Here is a 23987-nt window from a genome sequence, read left to right on the forward strand (position 1 = left end):
TTTCATAGCAATAATGCAGAGAGTTTATTGTCAAGAATATTATGAATCAATTTTGACAATCACTGAATATGATTAGAGGTGTTATGTTCTAAATATTTTCAGCAACCAAATTTAAGTGAATTTGCTATGTATATTTGAAAACACATGGACCACTGAACCATTAATTTTCTACTTATTTATTAAAAACATAAAGAATGTTTAAAACTTTCAAATCAACTCAATGAGAACAGCCCTTTTCTCTCACACTATGGGCACTAAACATACACTACATAATAGCAACAGTGTACTGCACAGGAAATTCAGTCTGATTCATTGATTCATAATAATTATACCCTATTTAGCAGAAATATACTTAAGTAAGGCTCAATTCCACATTTTTTGTTTCATTTATAAAACTTCATTGTGGTACACTCAAGACTCAGACTATACTAATCAGTTATTCTCAAGACTGTTAAACACAAGGCTTTTCTAAAGAAACATCAAATAATAAAAAGAAACATTCAGCTTTTATTGAATTAGCCAAAGAACAAAATTATTTCAGAAAAAAAGCCTCACATATATGAACACAAATCTGAATATATAGGATGCTTCTTACCTCTAATGAATGAATTTAGATATCATTAGAATAATGTACCCATAACAGTATAGAGGCTCAACCTTTAAAATTTCATATCAATGTCTATATGTTCATTTTCTAGGTAGAAAACAAAACCTTTGACTCAGAAAACTATGTTTACATAAAACTTAGAAAGTTTATGCTTCTAATGAAGCTGTATATATTTTATTCTAACTAATAAATCTGCAGATAATTGAAAACAACAACAAAATTGGATTAAAGTGAGCTGAGATTATGCTGATCAAAGTAAAGACTGTTTCTACACAGAGCAGCCTAATCTTTCCAGTATGATTTCTGGAATCCCATGTACAAATTTAGGAGACCTTCCTTTTATTCCCTGTTGTCATTTAATTAATCAAGAGATGTATGCAAAGCACTCAACTCATTATACTCCATCATTTCTGCATACAAAAGTTAGCAAAAGTGCTTGTCTTCAAAATGTCCTGAAAATTAATTAAAACACATTTTTAATGAATATTATCAGATTCTCATAGGGTGGTGTCAAGCAATTTTAAGGTTTTACCCTTATTACTGTAACACCTTAGATTAGTGACTCTCAATGGGATGAGAGGTGGGAGATGAAGTTGGGGAATGGGTGGAAATTTTGCCTGCCAGGGAACATTTAAAATGCTAGAAGACATCTTTGGTTGTCACAGCTGAGGAAAGCTACTGTTAACTTGGGATAGATGCCAGGGATGCTGCTAAACACCTTATAGTGCAGAGGACAGCTCTCTCACAATAAAAAAATTAGCCAAGTTTTTAATAGTGGTGCTGTTGAGAATCCCTGACCTAAAGCACTCTGTCTAATTGAACTTGGTCCATGGCATTGGAAATGTTCTATATCTGAGTTGTCCATTATGGTAGCCACTAAAAAACCACACATACAACTCTTAAACACTTAAAATGTAATTAATGTGACTAGATAAAAGATGTTTGCTTTACCAAATAGTATTTAATTTAGACTTAAATAGCCACATATGGCCAGTGGCTACTTTTCTGGACAGCACAGCCATAGATAATTCTTAAAAAAAAAAACTGGGAAACTATTTGTAAATATAATATGAGTAAATTCCAGACAGCTTGACAGTTCACACCTGTTTCTTTTTCCATCTTTATCTTTTCCAGTGGGGAATTAAAGAAAAGACTGTTGGACTGACCAGGACATTATTCTAGAATCATTTATACCAGTGACCACCTGTGAGGCCTTGACTGTATGGGCTTAACCACCTTTAACTTCTCTGTGCCTCCATATTCTTGCCTATAAAACGGATCATCACAGATCTCTGAAATTCCTTCTGGAGTTAACATCCCATAATTTTTTCATTCAGCTTTCATTAACTTGTAGTGTACTATTTAAGTATATCAGCAATCACTTAATTTCATTCCTATCCTTAAAAACTGTGTTCATATATGCATTTACTTTGCAGAAAGTTTACAACACTTATGGTAAGTAATATAAATGCTAGGGTAAGTTGGTGCCTATTTATCTGCTAAGAGGCGAGAGAATTGCTAGAAAGGAGGTGAATTAGGACACATGCTTCTCTATACAAAGTGTATAAATTATTATATCTTTCTGTTTGGAGTACTAATATTTAAGTGAATACATGGCAGCTGCTTCCAGTCAGTGTGAACCAATGAAACGGGATCATCTGTATCTATAAAAATCAAATATATGCTATAATGACATTATAGTCGAGGATTTACTTCAGCTCTTTTTACATGAGAAGCATACCCACACAAAATCCTTGTATATGAGAACATGAATAAGTATAAAATATATTAGAGTAGAATAACAGAACCAAGATTTAATTATCACAAATAGTTTTCTAGGTTTAATGTTCATCTTTCTGCTATACAAATTCCTCCTCAGGTTAAAAAAAAAAAACGGCCTTTCACCAGATAATCAACCAAACGAAATATAGTAACGAAAAAAAATCTTTAAGTCAACTTATTGCGTGTCCTTGTGCCCACCTGGGAGTTATCAGGTATTTATATTTAAAGAGGATTGATGTTTAAAGACACGCTATTGTTCTCTTTGAAGCATTTGAGCGAAATTCGTGCTCTCAGAGGCTGGGTTCTAATGCGACCAGCATGTGCTCTCCTGCAGCCCATTAACCTTTAATACCTGTCACTCAGCTGCTTACACAGGAAGGTTTTTTTTTTTTTAAACCCAGAGAGGAAACAAGGTTATTTAGAAAGAATCAAATGGATAGTTTTACATCTCGAATGTTGGAGAGAAGGCAGTTTTGATGTCATTTAAATGGGTAAGTTGAAGGAACAAAGTTAACAATTACAACCTAATAATTAAATTAAGCACTGTATAAAATAATTATGAAAGAATTCAGTTCTGCTTATTTCTAATAAGAAAGTCAGGGGATTGCTTTGCTGTCAACTGCAGATTCAGCAAAACTATTCTAAACATCATTTCTAAAAAAAGCATAACTTTATGACAATGAGTTTTCCAAAAAGTGAATTTATTACTGAATTTATAAAAATCCAATTCTCGCTTATTCACCAGCAGGATGAGGTGGACCCCAATGCGTACGGAACAACACACGAGCTTAAGGCTTTACCTGACCCAGTAAAAGTGTCAAGCGCTCCATCTCCAGTTGTGGTTGTGGTTTCACTGCTGTTCAAAGGCTCTGTTTTGACTGCAAGGAGAGACACTACGTAGAAGAATAAGTACATGTGAGTTTTATTTCTAACTTTATATCAAAGATGCTGACTGTACGACTAGTGGCTTTTCTAGCTACCATGGCATGCAAGAGAAAACTTGGGAAGTCGATGAGGAGAGTTTTGTTAATTTAGCTTCTAAATGGACATGCATTTATAGAGGATTTAATCTAAAAATCTTCTGCCTAAGCTGGTTCTCTCGAATCTGGCTTTTAAGGCAGTCAACCTTACACAGTGAAACAGCAGTACGTGTATTTGCATTTTTAAATCACCTAAGCACACTCTGGTATTATAGTCAAAAGGCAGAAGAAAGGAATCGTCAGTCAGTCTTTAGCACATTTAATCCAAATCGTAACAAAGAGATTTACTGCTTATATTTTATTCTTCCCAAGGTGACATTAAAAAAAAAAAGATTGCTTAAGAATATAATGAGGCATATGCAAATACAGAAACCAGGGGTGTATTCATATGGTGGGTGAAAAATGAAGTACTCAGTAAAGTTCTGCTCTACAAAAGCCAAAAGAGCCATAAGGTGTTGGGCTTTTTATTCTAATGGTATAACAATTTTTAATACATTATAGACATAAACATAGAATAAGAGATGGTTTCTACAACAGTAATTGTATCTTTTGAAAACTCTTTCATATATTATTTCTCCTTTGAGGTGGTATATTTTGGCAAAATCCTCACTTGGCAATGATGTAGCCACTGAGGTATACATCACTGTCATTATTAGATGCAACGAGTTTGGCAGGGGCAGTGAAAAAGCCTCTACCCATTTTGTCACACCATATTTTCCCTTTGTGGGCAGAGCTCCATGTATCACAGCATCAAGGGAATAAACTAAATTATTTTCTGCTTAACACCTCTTATGTTTCCTGGTCATAAATGGAATGACACAGTTCAAAACCTCAGAAGCAAGCAGAAAACTATAAAGAAGAAAGCTGAAGACTAGCCAACCACGGACAAATATGGCCAAAAGAATAGTGGGCTCAGAGAGTACCCACCAAGCAAGCAAGTCAGCGACGTTACTCTGTTAGAAAAGCAATTAATGATGGAGAAACATGCAGTAATGATTATGTTCCCTTTCCACATGAAGAGAATTGGCTGGACCCTCCCTCAGTGAGCTCTGGGGTTAATTTAGCATCCGGGATTTAACTATGTCATGAAGATTTGCTGGAAGATTCAGAGTCGAACTGTAAAGGTTGGAAAGAATCCAAACTCTAAACCACACTGCCTCACAGGCAGCACTAACTAACCAAGAATTCCTTTCATCTGTACAGAGATGGTCCAGAGTAGGGTTTAGAAAGGTGTAAAAGCTACTCTCTACGATGCAATGTCCCTATCTGACTTCTGACATATGACAAAAAGGAATCGTCCAAAGCCACCAGCAAAACTAAGATAAGAGACAGTTTGTCTTCCAAATTCTAATCATGGCTAAATTCCTATTTAAACATGTCTAAATCTATAACAATATTTTTAAAATAGATGTATTAATACTAATGGTTATCTATATTTCACTTGTGAAATGGGGAGAGGGGAAGTAGAATGTCTAAAAAACTAACCAAGCTAGACATGAGGTTTAGTTTTGTTACTTTGGATCCCAACTTTGAGGTTTGATTTCAAAAACTTAGAATTGGTGTTATTTATAATCTCCTCAATTTGAAAGTTTCAGGTGGTCAAAAGGAGAAGGAAGAAAAGCCAGAGAGAGAGTTTGAAAGGAGTAGGAAGAAAAGCCAGAGAGAGAGAGTTTGTGGTTACATTCATTATCCTGGAATCATCTCTCATTAAAATTTTAAAGGTCTGCTTTTAGTCAAAGAAGACAAAGGAGGCTCATTTAGCTGAGAAGAGGCATCACTAGAAAGTATATAAAGACAAGCATACACATCAAGATGTGTTCAGTGGACTAAAACACATGGATTTAAAAGTAATAGTTAAATGGATGCTAACACTTGGGGGAAAACATTACACATTAATCCAAACTTATTTTTCATATGTGGGTAAGAGTTGAAAAATAGGGAAAAGGGGGAAAATCAATCAGAACAGAAAATAATTTATGTTCACAGGAGGGCAGCATCAGCAAACATCTCTTGAGTAAGATACAAAGTTATTTTGATTGGATTTTTATAGAGAAAGAAAGTAATATTAAGTAATAATGTTTTTTTCAGGAACAGAAAACTCAAAGAAGTGAAATGGGCATTCTTTATATGATTAGCTGATTTATTAAAAAGATGTTAAAATACAAAGAAGTGTCTTAATATTTAGAAAACAGGTAATGACTATAAAGTAAACATTATGATAATTATAAAGTTTGAAAAATGGAAGTCGTTTTCACTACAGGTCTGAATATATTTGAAATGTATTCCATTTTCTTTTGTCTTGGTTTTGTTTCCACACATTTAATATGTGTAAGACACTATTGGAAAGATGTTCATCAATGAAACAAATCTAGTTTTATGCATCTATTTTCTAAAACTTATAAAAATACTCATTTCAAAAGTTTATGAGTGTACATTCACTGTCATGTTCAAATGTATTTTTTTTTATTGTATTCTATTTTTCTTAAGTTAACACAGAAGTTAAATAGGGCTTTTAATTTATTTTAAGGACTGTGTCCAATATCATTACAGTTCATGCTATCAAATGTACAGAATAACCTTCTATAGAAGGAAAGCATCATCTTTATGAATAAAATTCAAACTTACAAAATAAACATTTTGATTTCAAAAGCCGCAATCATTTTTTAATTCTTAGGTTAGAGAGTTTTGTGGTTTTATTCTTCTACATGCTTGAAATAAGTGATTCAAGGTTCATTTCCCAAAAGGTGGGATGGAAAATCTACATACATATAGCACTTTGTACAGAACCATTACTTCGAGAAATAATTATATTGCCAGGCCCCCTCCATGCTAGTTATCCACTTGCACCTTAGATGTTTTTCATAAAGTCAAATAGTTAAAAAAAAGTCAAAGTCATTTTATTATACTGATATGAAAGGGTTTTATTTTTAACCTTCAAAAATAATTGATCTCTGTGGACTAAATCAAGATTGCATGAGATTATTGTCAGCTATGGCTACTAAGTCACTGATTTTCTCTCTTTACATCCCAACCTTCTTCTATACTCTCATACAAGTATTTTCAAAGCAAATTTAATCTTTTCCCCTCAGATTATCTTTAGAACTCAAGTACAACATTAATATATATTAATTATTTTTAGAGGAAGTCTGTTATTATCATAACTTAATGCTCATGTTCATTTTTTGCAATATTAGGCTTAATTAACCCTTGAAAGAGAGGTAACCCAAGTACTTTACATTTTACATTTCATCTTCAGAGATCTGTGTTTAAACTGGTGTCCGCTTAAAAGACTATATATGTAATTCCAAATATACTCCTTCCTGAACCACAAAATCTCACGTAGCCACCTCTGACAACTTAGGTTCTACAAAGAATTTCAGGAGGAGTTAGATCAGGAAGGATACAATTTACAACACTGCAGGGGAGGAAAGAGGTACTGCCTACTAGTTTTATGATTTATGTTTTTCTAAATCAATTTTTTCACTCAAAAATCTATGAGCACCAAGTGTCTTTCATTTCTAAATATCCATGAAGTACTTAGTTTTGTAAAATAATTTGATGATGCTTCCAATTTATGGCTTTCATTCCAGAAAGAAAATCTAAAAAGAGTAGAGCCACAGTAGTAGCTGGTTCTACTGCACAGACACATAATACTCAGAAACAAATCCGTCCCATGTGAATCAATCATCTATATATTAAAAACTCTGGGAGATTCTTTTCTATGCTCTACAGATTTCAAATATAGAAAACACCATAAACCCAATCAGAATGTCTGATCTTGGTTCCCCCAAATCTTCTCTTTGAAGTATTTTCTTAATCTCCATGTAGAATCAAATATTCCCTCCCTCTGCTGTGCACCCACCTTGAACACATTATGCACTCATTATTTTCTTTTCTGTTTCCCTCTGCTAGTCTTTTGGTCCCTTGATGGCTAGTATCATGTTCTATAGGTCATTGGGTTCCCATTTCCTAGCACAGAACCTGGCATATAATAGGAACCTGATACATTTTAAGTTAGAAAGTGAAAATTCACATTTAGACCCTATCCTAAGCACTTCCAATAAATATAAGTATTTTGTATATAAAGTATAGCTAATCATATATCTTGACACCATTAGGGAAATTAGAATCTTACTTATATATGGAAGTAACTTTTCACATGATTGGCATGCATTTACACGCATGCATATACATGTACATGAAGTAGTATACATGAATTTATATCTGGGTTGGCAAACTACATCTCAAGTGCCAAGTCTACCCCATGGCCTGTTTTTGTATAGCCCGTGAGCTAAGAATGACTCTTACATTTTTAAATAGTTGAAAAATATCAAAGAAGAATAATATTTTTTGACATAAAAATTTTATGAAATTCGAATTTCAGTGTTCATAAATCAAGTTTTATTTGAATATGGTCAAGTGCATTTATTTAAATATTGTCTATGGCTCCATTTGTGCAATGAAAGCACAGTTGAATAGTTACAACAGAGACCATATGGCCTGCAAAGCTGAAAATATTTACTATCTGACCTTTTACAAAAAAAGTTTGTTGACCACTGATCTGTATGCTAAGATATGATTGTATTTATTATATTTTTATTGACAGTTCTTCATTTTAACAATTTCACAAGTGACAAAAATTTGAAAGGAAAATCTAGATTCTAATATAAATCTGCAGATATAATTACAGAATTAGGATTAAGGTGATGAACCCCTTTAAAAATTACTTTAAGGAGTAATGTAATATAAACAGCACCAAGGTAATAGGGTAGGATATTAAGGTGACACTATTGACTCATTCATATCAGTAAAAACTATCAAAGTTATCATTTTGAAAATCTAAAGTTAATGGAAAGATCTTGAAAAGCCACTAAATTAGCTTTTGCTTTTGTCTTTTGTTTTATTATAATAATTTTATAAAGTGATCAAATTCCATCAATAAAATCCAGAATTATAAATAAAATAGTTTACTCTCAATGGGAAACATTGTGCATCAAATGCTCAGCTTATGTTATAAACACATGGCATAAAGAGTCATTAAAATTCATTAAATATTTCATATCATTATGCCACTGAGACTATATCCTTAATAATCAAAGTGTACTTAATATTTTATTACTAAAAGTTTGCCTCTGTGGCCAGTTTACATGTTCTAAATGCAGAAAAATTTATTATCTGACCAAACATTGGAGAGTCTTTTAACACACTGACTGCACGTTTCCATTTTCCTTAAAAAACTGTTGCCTAATTATTACTGAATTATTAATTAAGGAAAAGGAATTATGTTGGTTTATATTGCCCCAAATTTACATACATTATATGATTTAAAACAAAAGCTTTGCCAGTAAAGTATTATTATCTTTCTTTTGTAGACAAGAATTAAAGCTCAGAGAGGTTAAGTAACTTGTCCAAGATGACACAGCAAGTAAATGTAGTGCCAGGTTTCAGATCCATGGTCTTCCTGACACAGAAGTCCTTTTTTTTCCCACATGGTCACACAACTCTTAAACATTAATACTAAGAACTAGGAAAACTTGATGTTTTACACATAAAAAACATTTTTCTGTTGGATATTAGATGTAAATTACTAAATATTGATTGTATATATTCACTATTGTAAAGTTGCCTATGTTACATTAATATGTCAGAATAGAACAACAGCCAGTGAGCTAAGAATGTTTTTTACATCTTAAATGTTTAAAAAAAATAAAAATTAGAATATTTTGTGACATGTGATAATTATATGAAATTTAAATCTCAGGGTCCATAAATCAAGTTTTATTGGAACCTGACTACTCTCATTCATTTATGTATTGCCTATGGCTGCATCTGAGCTACAGTGACAGAGCTGCATAGATGAGACAGAGAGAGACAGCATAGCCTACAAAGCCTAAAACATTTCTTGTCTGGTTCTTTGCAAAAAAAGACCTTGAGTTAGAATTAAGAGGAACTAAATTGTGGCAACATATTTTTTTTAAGTATGAAAGTATATTTTAAGTGTGGAATTTTAAAAAAAAAAGAAACTAAAACTATAAAAATTTAAATAACGGGCATAATGGAGTACTTTTCATCCACTGGTCATATATTCTAATTTAATCTACATACAGCAAGGTCCAGGCAAACTGTGCCTATTCTAACTGCTTGCTTGTAATGCACATTTCTAACAGGTCATGAGCTCTCCTTTTTAAGGCTAGAATTGGGTGGTTCTACAGAGGTTTTATGTGGTTTTGTTTTAATTTTTAAATTTTGATAGCACATTAACTTTTGGTTTGGGAAAAAGTTTATTTATATTATATATATACATAAATATAGGGATGTAGTTAATATCTATAGTTCAAAACATTTTAAGAGATTTAATATTAATTTATAATTTTAAATGTATAGCTTTCATCACTGGTAATTTTTTAAATGATGGGTTTTTAAATGTTAATATTACTTTAGGTATTTTAATTGGAATATTTATTAAAGTCTGTAAAATAGGAAATATCATTTTGCCATGTTATGAATTTAATTTAATTTATGAAAGGCTATAGGCTATGGAGATTCAGTTTGTACGTAGGCGCAATCTGCTTCAACTGCTCATTGACGTGACAATTGTGTTGAATTATCACTTAATAAACTGATAGAAAAATAGTAGATGCACCCGTTTGTGCAAAATTATGAAAAAACTAAGAAAAGAATACTACTGACCTAAGATTAGAATACTAGTTGATAAGAAAAACATAGCCAACTGTTATCAATAAACAACTAAAAGGTGAGTTCGTGTCTCCTTTTTTTTTTTATAACAAGTACTGAACACAGAAAAGAGAGTGCAAACAGAAATAGCAACAGAAAGCAAACCAGAAGGGCAAATCCACACACCCAAACACATGCAGTGTACCATCATCTCTCATACTTGTTGCGGAGGAGGGGGTGTTGCAACTCAGCAACCAGTCTGCAGTGTTTAAAACAGTCATGTTGTCCCCTGAGAACAGGAACAGCATAAGGGTTCATTGTCTGAATGCCTGCTCAGTGTACGAGAATAGTCTTCAGTGCTTGTACTGGTTTCTGACCCTTTTGCCAAAATTATAACTGCATGGTATGACTTTTACATTTTAGTTTATCAGGTATGTTTTAGTTCAGTTAAATATACATACATGGTGATTAGTGACCTTCAAAGCCTGATTTCAGAGTGCATGTTTTTTTTTTAAATCTTATTATTTGCACCCAAGTTAAGGTTTAAATATAAATGTTCTTACTCCACAAGTGATCACTAAACAATCTTATAAATTTGCAATCCTATAATTAATTAGCCAAAATTATAGATGCATGTTTAGAGACAAACACTATAAACAAGGAAAATGTTAATTTACAAAGGGTTTTATGTAAAACATTATTAAATACAGGCAAGTTGCAATCCACACAACTTTACAAAGAAAATTTTAGATTTCACAGTTACTCTAAAATAAGTGGAAAGAGGTGTATCAATTTAATAAATATTTACTGAAAATTTAAAAGAAAATATGATGTGGCAAATGCTGATATCTAATAAAATGAATAGCTTACAAATTAAAGCAATTTTCAAGTAATTTTTCACTCGATGAAAACATCTATATCTACAAAACTTCAAAGTAATTGTGAGTAATTAAAAATGCAGCTTATATATGTGTATATATGTACATATATATGTATAGGCTTTCTACATATACATATTCTGATGCAAAAATCAGATCCTATTTTCTGACAGGTTGAATGAATTTTATAAAAACAATAGGGTGAAATATTTGAAATAGTTATTATTGTTGTCATATGTTGTGGCATAATTATGAGCTAATCATATGAAAAGGTATCTAGAAAAAAATTCAATTCTTATTTTAAATACATGTTAGGTATTTCTGTCTTTGAAAAGAAAATGCAGCAGATATGGACATTTTTCTATTCCAGAAACCATTTTTTAGAAAAATTTTGGAGTAGGCTTTCTCTCAAAATTCAAAATAAAACCAAAAACTCAGAATTTCTTTTCTGTTTTCTATTTTTGTTGTTGTTGAGTAAGATCAGAGAGTAAATCATTTGGCCACATTTTTTACATTTTGAAAAATATGTATAAGGGCAAATACAGAAAGAAAGCCTTGCCAAAGGCCTTCAAAATGTTGCTCTGGGCTATCTATTCTTTCTGACTGTTTCCAGCTATAGAGGAGGAGCAAAAATTTCAAGAAAATCAACAGAACAATAAATAATCAATTAACTATATATTACTTGAGTATAATGCTATGATGTTATTGCTTATGAGATATAATATTTCTTTATTAGCAGATCCCTAACATGTAAAGCCACAACAAAGTTTGAAATGTGATTCTGGGTGTCTTCAGGGTTGTACACTTACCTCCTGTTCCATTTGTGGTGACCGATGTGTTGCTGAGATTAGCTTTCTCCAGTTTGGAGCTACCAGGAGTATCGCCACCTCCAACAAGAGGATGAGGACTTGCTAGGTCCTGCATTTCCATAGACCTGTTGGAGCAGGAAACAGAGAAAAAGTTGAAATTTCAGCAATGCCTTCTTAATAAACTATGTATATCACTCTACTGAGCATGAAGGTGATCTCACAATAATAGGAATTGAAACCCACAGCTTAGACTTTTTGGTTAATCAGGTGAACATGATGGTCCATTAAAAATTAATAAATAAGTAAAGCTTCCATGATAGTTAAGCTTCCTCATTTGTTTGTTATTTGTAATAATCATACAAAAACGCAGATCTACAGGAAGGAATGAAGAGTGACAGAAAGGTAAATGTGTAGGTAAATACAAAAGCTTATCTTATTTTTCTCTTACTTCATGAAAGACAGTGAACTGTGTAATTTATGATATAGGATAAAAGTAAAATATGTGACAACAACAGCACAAAGAATAGTTGCCAGGGGTGGGATTGGGGTGGAAATGAATAGGCAGAGCACAGAGAATTTTTAGGACAGTGAAAATACTCTGTATGATATTGTAATGAAAGATGTATGTCATTATACATCATGCAAACTCACAGAATGTACAGCACCAAGAGTTAACACTAAGGTAAACTATGTACTTTCAATGTAGGTTCATCCTTGGTAACAAATGCAGCATTCCGGTGAGTGATGCTGATAATAGGGGAGGTTATGCATGTACAGGGCAGGGGGTAGATGGAAAATCTCTGTACCTACTGTTCAACTTTGCTGTAAGTGTTAAACTACCCTAAAAAATAAAATCTTAGGAAAAATCAAGTCAAAACTGGTTGTATGCAAATAAAGCAGTGGTTAGTGAGAAATTTATATCTTTAAATGGTTACATAAGAAAAGAAGGGTTTAGAATCTGTGATCTAAGTTTCTACCTTAAGAAACCAGTGACAGAAAGGCAACTGAACCCAAAGTAAGTAAAAGACAGGAAACAATGAAAAGCAGAAATCACTGAAATAGAAAATCTATGAACAACAGAGACAATTTACAAATCCAGAAGATGATCATTAGAGATACTGAAGATATTAAAAAGGATAATAGGAGAATATTATGAACAATATTATGCCAAATAATTCAATAATTTAGATAAAATCAGACTTTCTTGAAAGACACAAACTATAAAAACTTATAACAACTTTTAAAAACTGTCCTATACCAATTAAAGAAATTGAGTTCATAATTAAACATTTAAAAAAAACTCCACAGCCATATGGTCACATCAGTGAATGCTAGCAAATATTTAAGGAAAAATAACAGCCATCTTTTATAAATTCTTTTAGAAGAAAATAGGAGGTAACACTTTTCACTCCACTGTAAGTGACCAGAATTACCCTGATCCAAAGTCTGCCAAAGGCAATTCCAGAAAAAAAATTATGGATTTATATTTCTCATGAACATAGATGAAACAATATTTCAAAAACTATTATCAAATAAAATCTAGCAATGAAAAGGGTAATATATGATGACCAGGTGTGTTTTATTCCAAGAATTCAAGTTGAGTTAACACTTAAAAATCAATAAATGTAATTCAATATATTAACTGAATATACTTTCAATGGGTGTAAAATGCATTTGACAATATTCATTATCCATTCATGATACAACTCTGAGAAAACTAGGAAAAGAAGAATTTGCCTCCCATATGATAAAGACCATTCTTGAAAAATCTACATCTTACATCTTATTTCATGATGAAATATTGAATGGTTTCTCATTAAAGAAAGATCAGAACTAAGGCAAGAGTATCTCTTTTTCCCACTTCAACACAACATTTTATTGGCACTCTTAGTCAGTGGGAGAAAACAAAAATGAATAAGTAAAAGGGGTAAAGCTTAGAAAGAAAATTTGTTAATTCAATAAAATAGATAACTAATAAGGACCTGCTGTATTAAAAAAAACTGTTAATTCACAGGTAACATAATTGTTTATGTAAAAAATTCTGAGAAATCCATTAAGAAAAACCCTATGAGAACTAATGGGTGAATTTACCAAAGTTACAGGTACAAGGGCCTTGCCAATCATAAATAAAAACATGAACCAAAAATATCTGAAACATTAGTCAATGCCTTTCTAGTTCAAACACTGAACTACCAAAACAGTGGCTGTTCAGGAGGTTGGAAGTTGGGTTATTCACAGTCCCGCTCCAGCTCAACTCAACTCCAAAAGGAATCTGAATGCTCAGACCTTGCTCTCACAGTCAGCCAGAACAAACAACTTAGACATTTTGGGAAATAAAACAAAATAAATACCATGCTTCAGTCTCTACTGAGTTTCTGTACATAATCTTCAGAAAACTACAAATATATGATTTTCAGAATACTATAAATTATTTTGTACATAATGTTCAGAATGACATCTTGACTCATAACAAGAAGCAGGAATATATGACCCATAGTAGAGAGAAAACACAGTAAATAGAAGCAGGCCTGTAGATGACTCAGGATTTGGAATTAGCAGACAAGGATTTAAAAAACTATTGTGTATATGTGAAATAATTTATAGGAAAATATATGTACACAAGGTATAAACACATAAATATGCCATGTATATAGATATATACATATATGGCATATATACATATGTGCCATATATATTTATATGTATGTATAATTATGAATATAACGTGTATGTATTACATCTAAATATTGCATATAGATAAAAATGAAAACTGCAAAAAAGAGCCAAATGAAAGTTCTAGAATGAATATTATAATATATTAAATTAAAAAATAGTCTTTGGATGGACTTCAAGGCACTGCAAAAAAAAAAAAAAAAAATCAGTAAATCTGAAACTGGGCCAGTAGAAGTTATCCAAACTGAAGCAGACAGACAAAATATTGGGGAAAATATTGAATAAAGTAAAAGTGATTTTATCTTCTCCTACCGAACCCACCCAACATCAATATTTTTAGTTTAATTGAACTAATAAATGAATAATTGCTTATTATATGCAAAGTACAGTCACAGGTGTTAGGCTTGCTAAATGGAGAAACCATGGTCCTACCCTCAAAGAAATTTATGATCTAAATGAGAAAGCAGATCCTGTGCATAGAAAACTACAGTACATTAAGTATCCAGACAGAGCCTGGGGGCACATCCTGGAGAAGGACATTGAGAGCTGCGTTCCCTCCCTCTGACCAGAGGCGTGTGGGGCTTGGGAGACATATGAAGAGGTTTTTCCAGCTTTACCACGTGTCCACTACTAGGTTATATGTCTGAAGGAGTTGTATAGAAATTCGATAAGTGGTTGGGATAAATGCTGCATAGAAGGTAAGAGGCTCCATAAGAGTTATGAGGTGGATGGGGCCCTCAGAGGGGAGCACTCAGGAGCAGAGGCCAAAGCAAGACAGAAACCTTTGGCCAGAGAGGTTTCATCACACTAAGTTCATTTTAGGGTGCCAGGGGAATGTGCTGTCAAACTTGAGGAGTTTATTCCTCTTTTTTTTGTTGTTGTTTTATTTGGGGATTTTTTTGACCGTGCCATGTGGCATGTGGGATCTTAGTTCCCTGACCAGGGATCAAACCGGCACCCCCTGCAATGAAAACGCAAAGTCTTAACCACTGGACCACCAGGGAGTTTATTCTTGACCCATAGGCAATGAGGAGGCATCGAGGGTTGTTGATCTGGGGAGTCATGAAAAAAATCAGTTGTAGGATTCATGTTAGCAGTGGTTGTTGGCGCGCAGGGTGCCTGCAACACAGGATTACTAAACCCAAGATGGGTCGATGGGAGATTATAGAGGCGAGTTTTCCAAGGAGTGGGGCAAGGAGTGTTGCTACTATTAATAGTGTGAACTTACTTAAAGAGTCTAGAAAATTTTCTCAGAAATTGTTAGCTGGGTTTTGATGAATTCAAAGAAGGGGTTCTAGGGGAAGCATCTGGTTGGTAGTATTCCTGAAACTGCAAGGTAGTGTAGGGGTTCACAGCCAATCTGAACCACATGCAACATGAAGAAGCAAGGAAACTCAGTCAGGAATGAAAAGATGGAGCCCACACTACAGAGAGGAGTGGGAATATGTCACTCCTGGAAAACAAAAGAAAGATAGCCTTTGTATCTCACATTCCAGTTTCCAGGAAGCCAAAATGCAATTATCTGGCTCTTTAGAGTAAGTGTCCTTTGCTTGAATTTATTTTAATGGGTTGATATCTCTTACAGTTAATAGAGCCTTTAGAGAATAGGCATGCATTATTGCTATAAACTATACATTATTGCTATAAACTATAAACTATACAGTAAGAATATTCCTGTACTTTCTTTTGTACGTGAAACTTCAGATTCTTTTTAAGTCTAGTTCATACAATATGTAACGTATAAAATATAAAGTTTACCTTAGAGTTCAACAGCAGAAAATGTTTAACAGCTACCAGTTTTTACTGAGTACATATTGTAAGACGCAGCCTACGCTTGGTACTTCAAATATATCCTCTCTGTTAATCTTTACCTTAACACACTGATGTGCATATTATTTTCCATATTTTATAGATAAAGAAATTGAGACTCAGAGAGGATATACAGCATGCCCAAGACCTCATAGGTTGAAAGTAGCAGCACCAAGACTTGAACTCAAGTCTATTTGATGCCGGAGCCCAGGTTCTTTCTGTCACATTATATGTTTCCCATTTTTAAAAGTGGCTTTACTTTTTTCACACTGTGAAACCACAATTAGGAATGCATATTCTTGCAATAAAATATTCTGAATGGTTTTCAAAAAATACTCAGTATAAGCATCTACTCTGACAAATCTACATTACCATATTTAAAGGGGACCCCTTTCTAAATAGCACAGAGAATTATATTCAATATCCTGTGATAAACCACATTGGAAAATAATTTTTAAAAGAATGTATATATATGTATAAAGGTGCCCCTTTTTTTCTTCCAAGATGTCACTTTCAACCCATGTCATAAGGCCATGTGAATACTAGCATCTTTCTGGACAATATAGAAAACAAACTTATTCATAAACACAAAAACTCTATAAAAAAAAAAGAGAAGACTTGCAGGTCACATGCAGCTGTTTTCTTGGTTCTTGTCTGCATTCTTCTGTAGCACAGGTGGAATTTATTTCTAGCAGACTTAAATATCCTCTTCAAACCCAAGGAAGAGCATGCTTTATACTTGTGCATTTAGCGTCTCCTGTAACTCAGAAACCATGATTCCTTCTGCACAGAGCCTGGTAATGAGTCATAGCCTGTTTATTTACAGGCTGAGATTCCACCAATTCTTCATGACCCAAGAAATGCAAAAACATCCTAGACTTTCAAAGGCATTCACTCTCATGCCAGCTTTTCTCTCTGCATAAAGTGGACAGCATGTATGCAGGGCTCTGTGTCCCAAGCTCTCAGAGTCTACCTAACTAGCCAATTTTCATTTTGACCATCAGAATGCCTTTAAGGGCAAGAGTTCAGGTATTTGCTTTACTCATAACTTCTTTTTTTATGTAATATAAGTCTTTTCATCCTCCTTAGCTGAAAAATTGGAATAACAAAATCAGCTTTTACTTAAATATTGAGAGTACAGGTTGCATTAGGGCAGGGATTATTTTCTATTCATTGCTTTTTTCCTCTACACTTAGAATTGTGTGGGGTACTTAGTGAGTGCTAAGGATGAATAATAAAATAGGAATAGGAAAAATGCTGATGAAGTGATTTGAATTACTTGGAGTCAAGCATACTCTCATTCAACAAACACTGCTTGAGCATCCAGGAAGTTCAGGGACATTTCTAGGAATCCAGAAACTATCTTCTGAGGGCTTGGAGGCTAGTAGGAGAGCAAAGGGATGGGTGGAGGGAGATGGGGATTAGCACTGTGATGTCAATGTGTATGGAAGGTTTCATATTTGCATGTGAAAATGTTAGGACTCCCAAATGAGTGAGGTGTGTGTGTGTGTGTGTGTGTGCACGTGCACCCATGAGTGTGCAAGTGGGTGGGAGGAAGATGCCCTGCATGGATACAGAAAACCACTGTGCAAGAAAAAATACAATAAAGCCATTTGGTCAACTTAGATTGGATGAAAGTCATAAGCATGTCACTACTGGGTACCAATTCCCACTCTCTGGAAAAAGCACATCCGTCCACCTTAAACCAACACATTTCAGATTAGGAGCCAAGAAACCCTTGTCCCAGCTGCAGTCCTGAGCCAGTTTCTCCTCTGGCTCAGTTAGGCTGGGAGATGTGGATGCTCTCTGCTTCACGGTGTCTATGTCCCTGATCAGGTGGCCAGACAATCCCAGAAGGAGGCCCTCACTAGCCCATTTCAGCAGACATCATCACAACTGGACTCTGCTGCAGAGAAAAGGAAATGTTGGAGGAAGAAAACCCCTATCAACAAGGATCAGGGAAGTGGGCCATGAATAATGGGAGCTATTCTTGCAATTTGCCAGTGACCTCATGCCTGTCCCTGAGGCCAGCCTGAATGCTTGCAGTGCAAGTGACCCGTCTGCCAGAGTGACCTCAGGCCCTGGAGTAACAGCAAATAAAGCCATGGACACACTGTTCTCTGGACACTTTTACAGTCCTTCCTTTCCAGGGCTTCCTTACAGATCTAGACAAGTCCTACAGTTCTGGCCCTTTCTTCACTACGACTCTTAACAGATTATTTAGATAAAACATGGTATCCCCACCCAAGAAATGTGAGTAAATTTTTAAAAAATGTATCTCTAAAGCATTTCTCTAAATTTAGGTTTTCAAAGCCCCCCCTTTACTTTGAAAACAAAGGAAAAAAAGCCCAATGAATTTTCCAACCGTTATTTGAAAAGTACAGGACTCAAGTTTCTGTTAGATCAGTTACAAACCATGGTTAATGAAGCAGGAAATTATTTCCCTGCAGTAAGCAGAAGAATAAAGCCATACGGCCACAATAAAAACATCTAATACCATTAATTATACCAAGAAATATATAGACTCTTTTTCTAAGGAAAAAACTCTACCAGTAAGGATCAAACATTTTACTGGATGATTGAATGAGGGTTTTTCAATGCTAGAATGTTGAATTGAAAAGAGCAAAGCATTAGCATAATGTACACAATAAAGATAGCTCCCTATGAAAATGATGGAATTTTGGAGTCTTGAGGGACATTCAACGTCCTCGAACGCAAAAATACCATTTTATGCGCAAGGCTGAGTACTATGTTAAGCGTCTGTACTATAGGCTAAAACCTGGGTTTTAAACTCCATCTCTATCACTTACCAGTCAATGGACTTTAGGCTCAAAAATGAAGTTAATGATACCTACCGGAGGGTTACTGAGTGAATGAAATAAGATCACGCACGCAAATTACACAGAATTTGGCACACAGTGTATCTTTATGAATGTTAGCTATTACTAAAGTCACTTCTACAATGCTGCCAACAAATGCCTGATTTGTCTGTTTGAAAATCTGTAGTATCAAGAAAATTGTTTTCTTAAGAGGCGGCCCATTTCATTTTCCGCTCACTTATTAATCAGAAAGTCTTCCATACATGGTTTCCATGCAACTTTGGTCCTGGAAGAAATTTAACCCATTGACATGAGGTAAGTCTAAACGTTCTTTCCCATAACTTCCCTTCAAACCTCAAAGAGGAATGTCCCAACTCAGAGCCTTAAAGGTGCAAAACATGGCAGGAATATTAAAAGGATCACTCTGGACCCATCAGTATAGTCTGAAGAGTACACTAGCTTTGCTATCAGACACTTTACAGTATGAACATACACTGAAACCCAGCCAGCCAAACCCCTATGATTTGTCCCATGTGATGCTTTAGAGCCCTGCTTTCTCTCAGCCACAACACATGCCATTGGCATTTGGAACCTAAGTGAACAGCTTTTCATATATTCCTCTTAAATGCTATCTTGTTGGACTGAGCCCACTGTTTCATCTTGTCCTGTCAGATTCTGATTCTGCTGTTCCAAGTATTCTTTCCCTGTGCCATGACACCCATAAACTTTCCTAGCAAGCACTCATTGCCAAATCACAATAAACATGTTGAACAGGCCAATGTCAAGGACAGGTCTTGAAGAAGGCACTAGAGTTATAACTTTAGATCTAGATCACTGGGAGATAGTTACTGAGCTAATAGCAGTACTATCTTTCAGTCTCTATTTTTCTGTATTTTCCTCATAAATATATCAAGAGCCTTTGAGACACATGTTGTTGAATGCCATATGTGCTAAGTATAATGCAGGCCTTTGTTCCTCTTTTCTGGTATTGCTGTCAGGCTATTCTGTCATGGCTTTTGCTTAGAGAACTTATGCTGGATTCTCATGATCACAGCCCTCTTTCTAATTATTTATATTTAGTTATCTAAGAAGGTAATTTTATTTTTTTGAGATTGATTTAGAACATTTTATTTTAATGTTTAAAATGTTTAGTGAAGTATAGTTGATTGACAATGTTGTGTTAGTTTCAGGTGTACAGCAAAGTGATTGAGATATACATATATATGTATATACACACCTATATATATGTGTACAGTGAAGTGATTCATATATATATATATATATATATATTCTTTTTCAGGTTATTACAAAATATTGAGTGTAGTTTCCCGTGCTATACAGTAGTAGATCCTTACTGTTTATCTATTTTATACATAAAATATATAAAATATCTATTTTATATATAGTAGTGTATATATGCTACTCCCAAATTCCTAATTTATCCTCCCCACCACCTTTCCCCTTTGGTAACCTTAAGTTTGTTTTCTATGTCTGTCTCTGTTTTGTAAATAAGTTCATTTTGTATCACTGGTCTAAATTTTATTGTGTCACACAATGAAAAAAATGATTTCTCTTTAGAAATCTGATCCTAAAATACACATATGGCATGTGCTTTATTAGATAACAATATGGATTGGGAATCAGGAACAGGAATCTAAGTCTATGATCTACTACTTAGAAAAAGTTAATGGGTGTGTGTGTAGATGGTTTTCCTAATATCTTCTCAGGTTTACACGGCTCTCGAAATAACACTGTGAGTCTTCCACAGACAGGCATTCTGTACTCTCTCCGTTTCTATGCCAAGACATTCTGTATCTTTATGAGGTTACTCAACCCATTCACTTTGAACGCAAGGAAGTTAGCACCTGCCACGGGGGATCAGAATGTGAAATGTGAGGAGGGAGTCCTGTGATAAGTGCCTGACCTTACCAAACAAACAAACAAAAAAAAACCTCTAAGAAAACAATGAAGAAAATGCAGTAATATACCAACATACCGACCAGAGTGTTGTGCGGCTCTTAATACAAGCAATTAAAGTTCCACTCTACAGGAAGCAATGGTTGAGGCTGTGTGTAATTCACAGAACAGCCAGCGATGCCAGGAGACGTCAGGGAACTCCCCCACTGCCCCATTCTTATGACCCCATAACATGATAGTCTCCACTAAAAAAAAAGTCAAACAGCCATCTTAGTGATAGAAACTTGGGGCCCATTGCTCGTCTGACGTAATACTTCACGGAGCAGGTCCAAACACAATGCAGGGCCCTTGAAATCAGCAGGAGCTCAGCACTCTCATCCATGCCAAAGAGCAAGATGAGAAATGGGGCTGGTATAAATATTCATTGGGAAGTTACGGCCAACCTCCTTGTGCTGTGTGTTTAATGCAACTCAAAACTGCTCCACCTGGTCCCTTCTGGCTCCCTCATGTCTACCAGGGGCTGGCAGCTGGAAGGCAGGCTGAGCTTAGAGATCTTTTAATTTGCTGTAGCACCAGAGGGACAGGCAGGAGGGATGACAATGCATATGCTGGGATTCAATTACAGGGCTGTCTTTTTCCCAGGTGGGAGGTAACACTGACTGCAGAGAATTCAATGCTTCATCTGTTAAGGTCCCTTAGGAAAAGATGGGTGGTTTGAAAAAGCTGGGGGTGTGGAATAATGCTCTATGGTCAGCCCTCAAGACAAAAATCTTGGCAGAAATTATCAGGCAAATTGAATGGTATTTTGTTAGGCTCACATGCAATCTCTACTTTTCTCGTTTTCCAAAGCAAAATCATTCTGTAAATTCTGTCTAGAAAATACAGATGGCTGCTCCTAAATTCTGAAATCAGTTGATGTGTAGCCTATAAAATGTAGGATGAGAGAAGCTTTGAGATCACTGTCCCATAAGTCTCACTCCCAAAAAGGTGTTTAAATATTCCATAAAGTTAGATGTGTTCCAAACATGAACATTTAAGGGGAACACACACTGTTCTGAATTTAAAGCACTGAACAGTTCCTAAAAGCTTGACAAAAATACCTACAATGTAATTTTTTCTTTACAATAAAATGGCATGATGGCATTACTCTTTAGGACCCTAAACTCAATAATCTGTTGTAGTTTGTTGGGGTTAAAGGGGGAGGGTGTGCTTCTTATTCTAACTGCTACAAAGCAGGGTTCACCAAATACAAAAGTGAGGTTGACTAGTGTCTGCTGGATTATTTCTCTATGAATAGTTACTGCACTACTAATTACAAACCAATACTATCTATTTCCTGGAGCAGATCTATCCGTGCTATTACTTGGACAAACTTCCTAGGTGGATGGCTTCATTTTTATTCTGTATTTAAAAGGAAAAAAGAAAGCTGCATTTGTTTTTATCTCTCAATTTCACGCTTGCCCTAGGACAACTTTTTCTCCCCATGGTGGTTAGAGTAGAGCTTTGCAATAACCAACTCAAACCAAGTTCATCTTCTGCTCAAAACCTTCTAACATTTTCCCATCGCTCCTAGAGAAATTCCCCAGTTGCTCACCTGGCCTCTCAGGTCACTTCCTTATGTGATACACCGATACACCATTTCCCTGACCTTGGCTCCCAAGTGATTCCCTCACTCATGGAGCTCCTCTATCCCATGGCACACCATCTCCCCAACCCTGACCTGTCCATCTTCAAACATACCCAACAGGCTCCTAGAACAGACTCTTTGCACTTGATTTTCCCTTTCCCTGGAGCACCGTTCCCTCAGCCATCCTCCTTGTTCTGTTCCTCTGCTCAGACTCCCCCACCTTTCTCTGCCTTCCTTATAAAACAGCAACAACCTCACCCAATAATTACCCACTATCCAATTTATATTATAATTGTACCATTTATACTGCTTTATTCTTCTTCAAGGCAATTATCTCCCCTGACATAGTATATATTAATTTATTAGTTAATTGTCTCTCCCTCTAGAATGTATGCTCATGACAGGAGGGGAGTTTTTATTCATGGCTGTATCTGTAGTGCCTAGAACTGTGCCTGGCATATACGTGTTCAATTAATAGTTGAATGTGTGAATAGATTTTCCAGTAATTTCAACTGACTGACCTAGTTAGTCCTAGTTACCTAGGCTTGATCACACACCTCAATATCACTAGTTTTCTGTAGCATAGTTTTATTGTTTTTTTAAATCAACTCTCTGATTAAAAAAATACAGTTCAAATATACAGAATTTTACAATTTGATTGACAGAATCTCTAGTATTTTTTCATCTTTAAATTTGAAGAATAGAGTAAATTAATAATTGTTTAATGAGTGCCTAGCATGTAATCAGGTACTACATTTTCTATATTTTTAGTAAAAACATAGTTTTACCTGAAATTAAACATTTTCTTATACTCTTTGCAAAATCCAAATTTTAGCTTAAGATCAAGTATCTTAGTATGTTCAGGCTGCTATAACAAAATACCACAGGTTGGGTAGCTTATAAACTACAGAAATTTATTGCTCACAGTCTGGATGCTAGGAAGCCCAAGATCAAGGTGCAGCAGGGTTGAGTTCCCCGGTGAGGGCCCTGTTCCTGATTCATGTTTTCTGCTTTCTCACTGTGTCCTCACATGGTGGAAGTGGCAAAGGAACTCTCTGGAGCCTCTTTTATAAGGGCACTAATCCCATCCATGAGGGCTCCACCCTCATGATCTAAGCATCTCTCAAATACTATTTCCTGATACTATCATTTTGAGGGGTTAGGATTTCAACATATGAATTTTGAGGAGACACAAATATTTAGACCATAGCACCAAGCAATGAGGTTGAAAGTAAAACTGTTCTATTTTCAGTCCCCAAATATTTTTTGAAGCCTCAGTAGAGTATAACATTTAAAATCTCTCCTAAACACACACATACACAGACACCTAAAATTAAAAATAATATTATTTTCTTCTTTAAAATATTTCTGAAATTTAATAACTCTGTGAGATTAAAAACAAAAACAAAAC

The 23987-nt window shown here is 34.8% G+C and overlaps 1 protein-coding gene across 2 annotated transcripts in view; it reads right to left on the bottom strand.

The window, feature by feature from the left end:
- Positions 1-23987, bottom strand: part of EYA4 (EYA transcriptional coactivator and phosphatase 4) — a 257178-nt gene that overhangs the window by 56303 nt on the left and 176888 nt on the right. The window contains exons 4-6 of one of the 2 annotated variants that reach the window (XM_082633828.1): positions 11732-11856; positions 10265-10333; positions 3190-3282 (exon numbers count right to left, since the gene is read on the bottom strand). In XM_082633828.1, coding sequence (XP_082489954.1) covers positions 3190-3282; positions 10265-10333; positions 11732-11856 — 287 coding nt within the window. The remainder of the gene's footprint in view (positions 1-3189; positions 3283-10264; positions 10334-11731; positions 11857-23987) is intronic. The other variant, XM_082633829.1, reaches the window with a different exon arrangement.

This window comes from Mesoplodon mirus, assembly GCF_964341445.2.
Source record: "Mesoplodon mirus genome assembly, chromosome: 10".
In the NCBI taxonomy this organism is placed as follows: domain Eukaryota; kingdom Metazoa; phylum Chordata; class Mammalia; order Artiodactyla; family Ziphiidae; genus Mesoplodon; species Mesoplodon mirus.